We start from the raw sequence: 10,683 nt of genomic DNA on the forward strand, positions 1-10,683 counted from the left end.
GGGGGTTAGTAAAGAGTTAGGGGGGGTAGTAAAGAGTTAGGGGGGGGGTAGTAAAGAGTTAGGGAGGGGGTAGTAAAGAGTTAGGGGGGGTAGTAAAGAGTTAGGGAGGGGGGGTTAGTAAAGAGTTAGGGGGGGTAGTAAAGAGTTAGGGGGGGGGTAGTAAAGAGTTAGGGAGGGGGTAGTAAAGAGTTAGGGAGGGGGGGGGTAGTAAAGAGTTAGGGAGGGGGGTAGTAAAGAGTTAGGGGGGGTAGTAAAGAGTTAGGGGGGGGTAGTAAAGAGTTAGGGAGGGGGTAGTAAAGAGTTAGGGGGGGGGTTAGTAAAGAGTTAGGGAGGGGGGTAGTAAAGAGTTAGGGGGGGGTAGTAAAGAGTTAGGGAGGGGGTAGTAAAGAGTTAGGGGGGGGGGTTAGTAAAGAGTTAGGGGGGGTAGTAAAGAGTTAGGGGGGGTAGTAAAGAGTTAGGGAGGGGGGGTTAGTAAAGAGTTAGGGAGGGGGGGTTAGTAAAGAGTTAGGGGGGGGGTAGTAAAGAGTTAGGGAGGGGGTAGTAAAGAGTTAGGGAGGGGGTAGTAAAGAGTTAGGGGGGGTAGTAAAGAGTTAGGGGGGGTAGTAAAGAGTTAGGGAGGGGGTCAACATGGTGCAAAATCAAACTTTTTATAACAAAAAAAAAGAACAAATACCATATTGTAGTGGATGTTGAAGGGTTTCCCTTTAAATGAGAAAGAAACGTTAAATAAAACTAATGTTTATAGTACAATAACAGAGCCACAGTGTTGGGAACCTGACCTTTGGCCTCACAAGTGGTCTGCGTCCTGGTCTGCTGCGATCTGAACCAAAGCATGATTAGTACCAAACCTGCCCTCCAGATGACAGCAGATGCAGCTTTATGTGAGCTTTGTGAGATGTGCCCCCGTTATCTGAGGATGTGACTGGGTTGAGGTGGGGGGGGGGGGGGGGTCTACCTCTCCTCACTCTCATACAGAGGGGCGGTGTGCCGGGCGGGGCTCTCCGCGGTCGGGGCGGGCACGTGGCTCAGAGAGGACAGCAGCTTCAACGTCTTGGAGCCGGGGGGGGGCGCCGTCTTCATGGCTGCGCGAGCTGCAGGGCCCGAGAAGAGTGGGGGGGTCAGTTCAAATGTGTTTTATTATTCTATAAATTATTCATCAATGACACATGGACACATCTCTGACAGCAAACACTTTGAAACGTGAAGTTATTAACAACAATATTATCATTTTATCCCAGTATGACCTGTTTGCAATGTCATTTAAACGCAAAGCCTAATATTATTTTACATTCAGAACCAATTGAAAACTTGAGGTGCAAATCTAAAGTTTTAAATCTAGGAGATTACTTATCTGTAAGAAACAATATACAACTGGCTTTCTGATGTTATAAGTACATAAGATGCTGGAGAGTGAAGCTGTAATGGGGGGACAAATCCTTTGATATTATATTTATATTAATAATAAGGAATAACACCACTGGTGTCACCCACGGCAGCGACTGCTCCTACTGGTGGAACACTGGCTCATCATTCCATTCATGCCAGCTGTCTGAAAATAGCTCTTCTGCCCGGCTCCCCACAGCCCGGGATAGCCACATATGGAACCAGCACCCGCTAGAGCTCCACGGCCTCCACACAGAGAGCAGTGAAGTCCTCTGGAGAGTCATGCTTCATAGTTCTACTGTATGGCTGTCACTGCAAGTCATCTACACAATTAACTAAGACTTCTAATGTCAATGACACAAACCACAACAGGCACGTTAACATTAAAATGAGCTCAGTCAGCTTTTCTTCCTGCAAATATTCACCAAATAGAAAGAGATGAAAGGATCGTTTGTGGCGTTCCTTCTGCTCAATTACTGCTGTGTGTGGCTGTGCAGACAGCTGTTATAAAAGGAAACGTATCAGATGTGTCCAGCTTCTTGAGCTGATCACAATGACTTCACCATCATATTTTGTCTATATCACCTGTACTTATACATCCAAACAATAAAGTGCCATTTGTTTTCACTCATTTTGACTCTGCAGGTGCTTGAGGGAAGTTATTACACCAACTACAAGTCCTTAGTGATCCCGTTAAAGACGGGAGTAACTGGATGAAGTCCTGGTTCAGATGTGGTGGTCTGCTTGCTGAGGCGCACAGTCCAGCTCAGGTAGTTTGTGTGTCCTCTCACTCCGCTCCCTGTCCACACAGCAGCTGGCGTGTCATGTGATCGAGCAGACACCTGATAGCTGTGGTGTACTTTCCTCCGGTGAGCTCTCTCATCAGTGGATGCTGCAGTATTCTTGAGGAAAGCTCCGTGCGTTCATCAGGTTTCCACTCGATCACATGACACAACATTGGTTTGCAGGCTGCGGCGCTGGATTCACTGGAGCGTGGAGCGTCCTCCATATGCTGTCTGATTCTACTTTCCTGCGCTACCATGGTAACCGGATAACACACACGCTTGACTTACTGCCGACATCCAGCCTGGCGTTGCATGTGGACATGCCGGCTTCATTGATGGCGGATAGAGTGTACCAACCGGCATCGGACTTCATCAGCCTCTCCAGCAGCAAGCACTGGCGGCCTGAACCGTCCTGATACAGACTGTGGATACACAAAGAGGTAGTAGCACGTGGTGGATACAGTGGCCTGATGCAGGCTGAGCATGCAGACAACAAAAGCACAAATAAACAATAATATGAGAAATGGGGAGGCAGCAGAAACAAATTGTGAACACTAACGTTATCTTTTTATGTCGATATTGGAACAGTTGCTTATTTACACATGGAGCAACGTTCATTTGGAGTTCTGATCTGATGAATGCAGGTCTAACATCCACTCTCTTTTGGTCTCTACCCAGGGAGATATCTGCCTCTTTAGCTGCTCCGCTATGTTTACACCGGCTAGTAGCAGACACAGGGGTTCAAGTCTCTCAAAGCACAGCTGGCATAGATTAGTAACTCATCCCGCTCATTACTAAGTTACACTTTGATGATGAAATTCTATGAAAGAAAAACAGCAGTTCCAGCCTAAATAGAGACACTTTTTACCTAACACATCCAGCCTCAAGGTAAATTTGCTCTCCCCTGCTCGGTTCCTGGCCACACACTCATAGACGCCGGCGTGGTGCACTGTGACGATCTCTATGAGGAACGAGTGCATCCCTTTTTCACACACCAACATCTTATGGAAGTCGTCTGGACGGATGGCTTTACCGTCCAGGTACCAGCACACGTCTGGTGTGGGGAGGCCTCCGACCTGGATTGAGAACACGACCGCACCATAATTTGCATTGGTTCTTTCAGGTATTAGTGATGCTAATATGAGCTTGTTATGATACAGGCTTGAGTGTTCACCTTGAAGTCGATCCTACAGAAGCGCCCCTCCTCTACCGTGAGGTCTGCAGGGATCAGCATGAAGCGAGGAGCGTAACATTTCTCCTGGATAGCTGAGCCCTCGTTTCCCCTCTCATCTGTCCCCGTGTGGCGCCTCCCCCTGCAGGGAGAGGGAGAACATCTAACCAACCTCACCTCGCTCTCAGTGACAACCAGTGAGGGAACAGGTTGCCTGTGTGTGAGAGCTGTCTCTGTCCTTTGACAGTTTATATCCCTCCTGACAGACAACTAGTAATATTCATAGCACAACACAAGGTGGCGATGAGGTAAGAATACAGTATTAAAAGTAAAACTTGTTGCTGTGATGTAAGCTGCAAAGTATCATACATGACTGTACAGAGCACACTCACAAGCGTCAATACTCATGAGCTGGACAAATGACTAACATAGTGCATAATGCACTTCTTTTTTTTACAGATGGATGAATAAATAGTGCTGGATTGGAGTCAAATGTTATGAGCAACATTTATACACAAGTTATATTTATTTACCAGAGTCCACCTGTGTGTCTTCCTTCTGGTGAATCTGGCTGCAACAGAAAACACACTCATATAAGCAGAGGTACTCACAGCTTTGAACTATGAAAAGCAAACGATTCTAGTCTGGCAAAATGTGTGTGTGTGTGTGTGTGTGTGTGTGTGTTCTGACACAATAGTCCTGTTGTCACCAGTGAAAGGGGCTCCTTCTCAGAAAGCAGGCAAGAAATAGCAGAGCAGCTGACAAATCTGTGTGTGTGTGTGTGTGTGTGTGTGTGTGTGTGTGTGTGTACATGCATGTTATTGTGTGTTTGTGTTGTGTGTGTGCAAGACAGAGAATAGATGGTGCAAAGCCCTGTGAGCGACACAATCCTGCACACACACACACAGACTCAAAATGACCAGAGAGCCATCGGGAGGCCCTGAGAGGGAGGCGGGCTCCCTGTGCAGCCATTCAAACCCAAGTGAGTGTAATAATGTGTGGTCTTTACTTAACAGCTAAGTGAAAGCTAATGGGCTTTGGACCAGAGCCAACATAAGTGCAGCACAGTCGGCGCTGCAACACACATCAGTACAACGCGCTGTGATCATGAAGTCCACTCACTAGGAGAAGACGGCTGTGGTCGTACCTGGTCGGGTTGGGAGTCTGACAGACTGTCCTGGTCCAACATGTCGTTGGCGTTGTCTGGACCCAGCAGCCTGCGAGCCATGCGCTCCTCGTAGGACAGTTTCTGTTTGAAAATCAAGCTGGATTCTGTTAAACTGTCATCTTTCTCACACATACATTGCGTGCTGTAGTTTGTTTTGGTAAACTATTTGAACTATGTCTTTTTTTACATTACAAAGGCACACACTGCTCGTGTGTGTGTTGGTGGGAGGAATGTTAGTGTTTATTCTTGCCCTTCCAAAACAGTCTGCAGGACACACACACACACACACCTGGCTGTTTCTCCTCCTGGCCTCCTTTGAGCGCAGCTTCTTCTCCAGATCCTGGATGAGGGCGTCTTTGGAGCCTTGGATGTCTTCGTCTGTGGAGCGAGAGGAAGATGGCCGAGGAGCTACAGACTTCTTCAGAATGGGTTTGGGAAGGCTGAGGGTGGAGAGAGACAAAGGAGGGAGAAACAGAAGTTAGATAGATCAAAATAAGGAAGTAAAGATACAGACTTGTATCCAGCCCTTCTGGAAATAAGCCCTTGTCCGTAGCTGCCCAGTATAAACCTGCAATGAGCTGTACCGGTTGATGAAAGAAAGCGTGAACATCTGGGTGGACTTTTGCTACTAAATGCATTTAATACAGAGATTGCAAAAAACTGATGGCCACGCTTGCTTCTTGCTTTTATATAACTGATTCCGTCAAATAACACCACTGCTGTTTTATTATGAATAACACATGTAATTATTTTCTGTACACTAAATACTAGAGGAAATGTTTCTCACAGTGTGAGATATGTCAGTGAGCAACAACATTGATTTTGATGCATATATTTGCCATTAACAGTCTGAGTTTATTTTATAATCAAAAATAAAATAAAAAAACTTTAAAAAAGCCCCAAATGTCCCACTGACACATAACTGGAGAGACTCCCCAGATTTGTTTTAAATTGTGGATGCCAAATTGCCGTATAGACTCACATGCTTGGCGCCGCCTTGTAGCTGGCGGGCAAGGAGACCACAGCAGGAGGTACTCTGCTCTGACCGTTGGGAGAGGTGGGCTGTTGCAGAGAGGAGGAGGGGGAGAGAGGGGAGAATGGGGAGAGAGGGGAGAGAGGGGAGCGAGGGGAGCGAGGGGAGCAAGGGAGGGACGGTGACACTGGGAGAGGCTGCTGGGCCCCCAAGGGGAGGAGAGGGCTGCAGGGCGCGGGTGGGAAACGGGAGGGGGAGGGGGAGAGGGAGAGGTGGGGATGGTTGGAGTTGGGAGACAGCTTGGAGGAGGAAAAAGGGGAGAAGGCGGACGGGGAGGGCAGCACCGAGCAGAGGTAGGCAGCGGGCGCCGACATGGAGTCCTGATTGGCCGGCAGGGTGGCGCTGCCGAGGCCGGTGGCACTGGGGATGCTGGGGGTGAGGGTGATGGTGGAGCGCACGGTGGTGCGGGGGAGAGAGGCTGAGGAGGCCGGGATGATGGGGGCAGAGGGACTCAGCATGGGGGCAGTGAAGGACTGAGGAGGCGCAGAGGAGGAGGCCGGGGTGGAAATGGGAGAGCTGAGACTTGAAGAGGAGGGGGAGGACTTGCCCATGCCGTTGGCGTGGGTCTGGCTCTGGCTCTGGACCTGGGCCTGGGCCTGGGCCTGGGCCTGGATCTGGGTCTGGTCCTGGGCAACAGACTGGGTCTGGCTCTGACTGAGGCTTAGGGACTGAAACTGCGCCTGGGTCTGTGACAAGGACTTGGACACTGACCGAGTCTGAGAGAAAGACTGACTTTGCGTGGACGTCATTTTAGCTTGACTCTGTGTCTCTGTGACGTTCAAACTGCTTTGGGACTGGCCAAGGTTCTGCTGGGAGTGGTTCTGGTTCTCCTGGGACTCCTTCAGAACGCTGTCGTAGCTGGGGGCCTGAAAGGCCGGCTGCGATTGGATGAAATGTCGCGGTCGCTCATAGTTGAAGGCGCTGGGGGGGAAGACGCTGGGAGTGAAGGTCGGCAGGTCGGACAGGTTCATGTTAGGGCCTCCTGGCTGGGAGGACTGGGAGGGCTGGGAAGAAGAAGACACGCACATTCACAAAAACTGAATGAAAGTGGAATTCTACCATTTCTGATGAAGACAGGACATTAAGTAATGAAGCTACTTAAGACGACACATTGCGTAAGACATGTTCTTACAGTGAAGCTGAGCTTGAATGGGGTGAACAGCTTGGGCGTTTGGGCTTTCTCCTTGACCTGGGTCGGTGGTGGTGGAGGGCTGGGCGTATAGGCTCGGATGGGGACCCCTGGTGACCTTTGGCCCCCTGAGCTTGGGGCACGCTCCTCCTCGCTGCGACCAAAGGGCTCTTCAGAGGAGTGGTCGGCCGGCTGAGGCTCTGGATAACTGACAGAAGCAGACATGGAAGTAAAGATTTGGATTTATTCCTACATCCTGTTCTACATCCTGTCCTCGTCCTACATCCTGTTCTACATCCTGTCCTTGTTGTCCTACATCCTGTCCTACATCCTGTCCTTGTTGTCCTACATCCTGTCCTATGTCCTGTCCTCGTTGTCCTACATCCTGTCCTTTCTCTCCTTTCTCTCCTCACCAATGTCCTCTCGGTTCCCCCTCAGGTGCCCTGATGCACGAGCTGTCTAACGAATTATTTATTGACTTTTCCAAGGCGTTTGATATCGTTGATCACAGATTAACAAAACAAAGTACTTATTCTCAAATTTGGAAGATAATGTTCCAACTGGGTTTGTGCATATGTGTCTGGTAGAACACAGGTTTATGGTATCCATTTGTATGCACATGGCTCTTTTCCAACCAAAGCCATGTCTAGATTACAGCCTGCCTTCAAAGTTCTTTAGACATCACTGCTGATCATCACTACAAGCCTCAAACTTGTACGGAATACAGATAAGACAAAATACGTTTTATTATAGAACCCATAGTTCTATCCTGCAGCTTCCTGCCATACATAATGGCACTGAAATTGAGCTTCTTCAGTGTAATGAATGTCTGTAAAACACCATCAACCCCCATGGGAAAATACTGAACGTTGGAAGACTTCGCACCATATAACTAGAATGATTTTTAATTTTGGACCATTTAAGGGATGTCTGTGATTGTTGACACTGTTTGTAATATGCCAGTGTATAACTTACTGTTTCTCCACTGATATCTGATCATTTGCAGGAGACGTAGTAGCAGAACACTGTGCACCTCCTCCTCCTCAGTCTTCCTCTAAACCTGCTGCCCCTGCACCCACCCAGGTGGCCGCTGCCGGTACGACTCCAGTAGCCCTGATCCTTCAGATGATAAAAATGTTCCTCATCGAATTTAAAGAATGAAGTGTGTGCGTGTGTGTGTGTCTCTTAAAATATACTATTCAGCTACAGTCGGGGAAACAAAGTGATGGAGAGGACAGCACCTCCCTCAAGAATTATTGCTTATATTCAAAAACAAAATTAAAAAAAATTGAGAATGCATTCACATGTATGTAACGGAGCATCTTTGTTAATGAATACCGATGCTGTACTGAAATGTAAAGTACAACTTAATGAAAAGAACATAATTTGCAGACTATATTTATCCTTTCTTGTAAAAATTAGTGGTGTTATATCTAAAATGTGTTTTCAACATGAAGCAATAATTAGTGATTAAAGCTGCAAGCAGCATTGATCGGGCCCTCACAACTTCACGCACGTCGAGGGTACTGGCAGGACTCTGGTTATGCATTTCTGTGACCATCATACACTGAGTGCACAAGTTAAAAGGTATTTCCTGCCGGGACCAATGGTGTAGCCAGGTCATTTTTGCCAGGTCTTAAGCCTCGAATGTTTTGAGTGTAGCTCTGAATACAATCTCAAATGTAAGCCTGTTAAGATCGACAAAAAACTGACTGTGTGAATGCGCTTCAGTGTTAGTAACATAACAGACTGTCAAAGTAAATGCAGGTCATTTGTTTCTGCAGTTAGCTCTGACAATCACTGCTGAGTGACTCAAAGCTGGAAGAGTCGAGGAGAAATAGGAGAATGTATAGTTCCATGTGGAAAAAAAACATCTTTTTATAAAGAAATAAGTTGAAAACCAAAAGGTGATTCAACGTAGAATAATCTAACATAAATTAATCTGGGTGCAGTTTGAATTTATTAAACAAACTTCACATTGCATGAAATGACTAATAACATTATGGCCTGGCTCCAAAATGAACAAAAACAATTACATTTACTATTAATGAAAACTCCACAAACAAGCGCGATTTGGAAACCTTTTTTATCCAATTTCTGCTCTCCAAACATCTTAGTTTGCACATATTTAGATCAGAGAAATCTTTTTCTCATGGTGTGCCCACAAACCCTTTTAATAAGTTCAGTGTTTGAATTTAGCACCATTTAGCACCAGCGTCACTAAAAGTCAAGATGGAAATCTTACTAGGTGTGATTGGTAACATTTTGTATCACTTTTAAAATGGCACAAGACTGTTTGTATTCACAAAAACTGCATTGATGAGTATTCAGCAAAAGTTTTCCATACGAGTCCCACCGTAACGTCCTGACATTTAATGCTTCTGTGCTGCCGGATATTACAAAACAGGCTGCAGAATTGGCTATCCAAAAAATGTTAAACTATTTAAATGCATCAGTGGATTCATTGTGAGTAGAGGTTGCGAGAATCACTATGCTGGCACGATGGTCATTATTTAAGTATTTAACTGCAAGTTAAGTATTCAAATCTGTCAGTGATGCAGCCTGTGAGAAAACAGAAAATATGTAAAAGAAATATGTAAAATATGCCGCTGTAGTTATAGAATCCTGCTTACGTCCGTGGTTGCCAGTAGGTGGCGCTATTACTATGAGTTAATATTGGCATGCAGAAGTCCTAAAGTCCTGACGGTCATCAAGCATGTCAAGTTTGGGACAGTTTTGACAAAGTACAGTCGAGTTACAACAGCTTGATAGATGATGGAGAACCATGTAAAATGGCCTGCACACCACATACACGTCGTTAATTCCCTAGGAGGAGTTCGTTAAAGTACAGCACCTGGAAATGTCAAAAGAAACACAAGAAATTCATAAAAAATTCAAAATAACTGACTTCCGGTTGTGTTTAGAGCATGGCCACAGGAGACTGTTTTTTAAGTCCACATGTGATACATGTGCCAACAAAATTTTGTAAATCTATGTGAAACGTACTGCGAGGGCTGCTTCATCTAAATCTTTTAGGGGGCTCTATTGAACCGATTTGCCACTCTGAAGCAATAAAATCATACTATATACCTACAATTTCAGCTTTAAATCTGTGTGCCAAGTTTGCTTATGTTTCGAGCATTTTTAGACTCTCAAAAGCACCTTCGTTTTTCACGGCGAAGACTGCGTCGCCACGGCAACTGTGTTTGACGAAACATCAAATGCTTCATGAACTGGCATTATGAACTTCTTACATTTGTGTGGAACTAATTTGATGTTGATCTGATTTACCTACTAAGAGTAGGTACTATGCTGGTGAGGCTAGTTCAACACTTAAGATGGAAATCCTTTATGTGTGTCAGCAGAAAATACTATTTAGAGTTGCTAGCTTTTTGAAAAGTTTTTTAAAAAATTGCAAACAAACATTAAGAGAACACGAGTAAATCTTCATATTTATTCAATTCAATTTGATTTATATAGAGCCAAATCACAACAGTTATTGTCTCAGGCCACTGTTCGGATAGAGCAGGTGTAGACCGTACCCTTTATAATATTATTTGCAGATACCCAAAGATTTCAACCATGAGCAAAAGTGGCAAGGAAAAACTCCCTTTAACAGGTAGAAACCTCAAATCAAACCAGGATCTGAGTAGTCCGCTATCTGGCTCAACAATATACAGCTTGTATATAAACAGGCATTTGCTTCAAAGTACAACACACAGGAAACAGCTGGCAGTTTACATATGTTCCGTTAAACAGGGATTCCAAAATTATAATTCATAAGACCTTAACTGTTTTGCCAAGGTAGTTTATTATAATGCAGTGGCGGGCCGTGCATTTTATACCTGGGCCTTCTGTGCTGTCCTACTACAGTTGAATTTCCTCCTAATAACCTCATTATGACGCATCAATCCAGCAAACCTGCAGCGGATCCACATATTGCACCACATAAGAGCACGAGCCATTCAAATACTATTCATAAAAATGACACGATAGACAAATGAACAGAAGTAA

The 10,683-nt window shown here is 45.7% G+C and overlaps 1 protein-coding gene across 1 annotated transcript; it reads right to left on the reverse strand.

Annotated features, from left to right (window-relative positions):
* Positions 1-1,064: 1,064 nt before the first annotated feature.
* LOC306705555 (uncharacterized protein) lies at positions 1,065-6,894 on the reverse strand (the record flags this gene model as incomplete). Its single annotated transcript, XM_079172334.1, has 9 exons — positions 1,065-1,091; positions 2,457-2,590; positions 3,037-3,244; positions 3,343-3,481; positions 3,873-3,910; positions 4,487-4,588; positions 4,797-4,947; positions 5,490-6,526; positions 6,673-6,894. The coding sequence occupies 8 exons, from the start codon at positions 6,892-6,894 to the stop codon at positions 2,541-2,543; spliced, it is 1,947 nt and encodes a 648-aa protein (XP_079028460.1). The 3' UTR covers positions 1,065-1,091; positions 2,457-2,540.
* Between the last annotated feature and the right edge of the window lie 3,789 nt (positions 6,895-10,683).

This window comes from Pholis gunnellus, assembly GCF_910591455.1.
Source record: "Pholis gunnellus genome assembly, chromosome: 13".
In the NCBI taxonomy this organism is placed as follows: domain Eukaryota; kingdom Metazoa; phylum Chordata; class Actinopteri; order Perciformes; family Pholidae; genus Pholis; species Pholis gunnellus.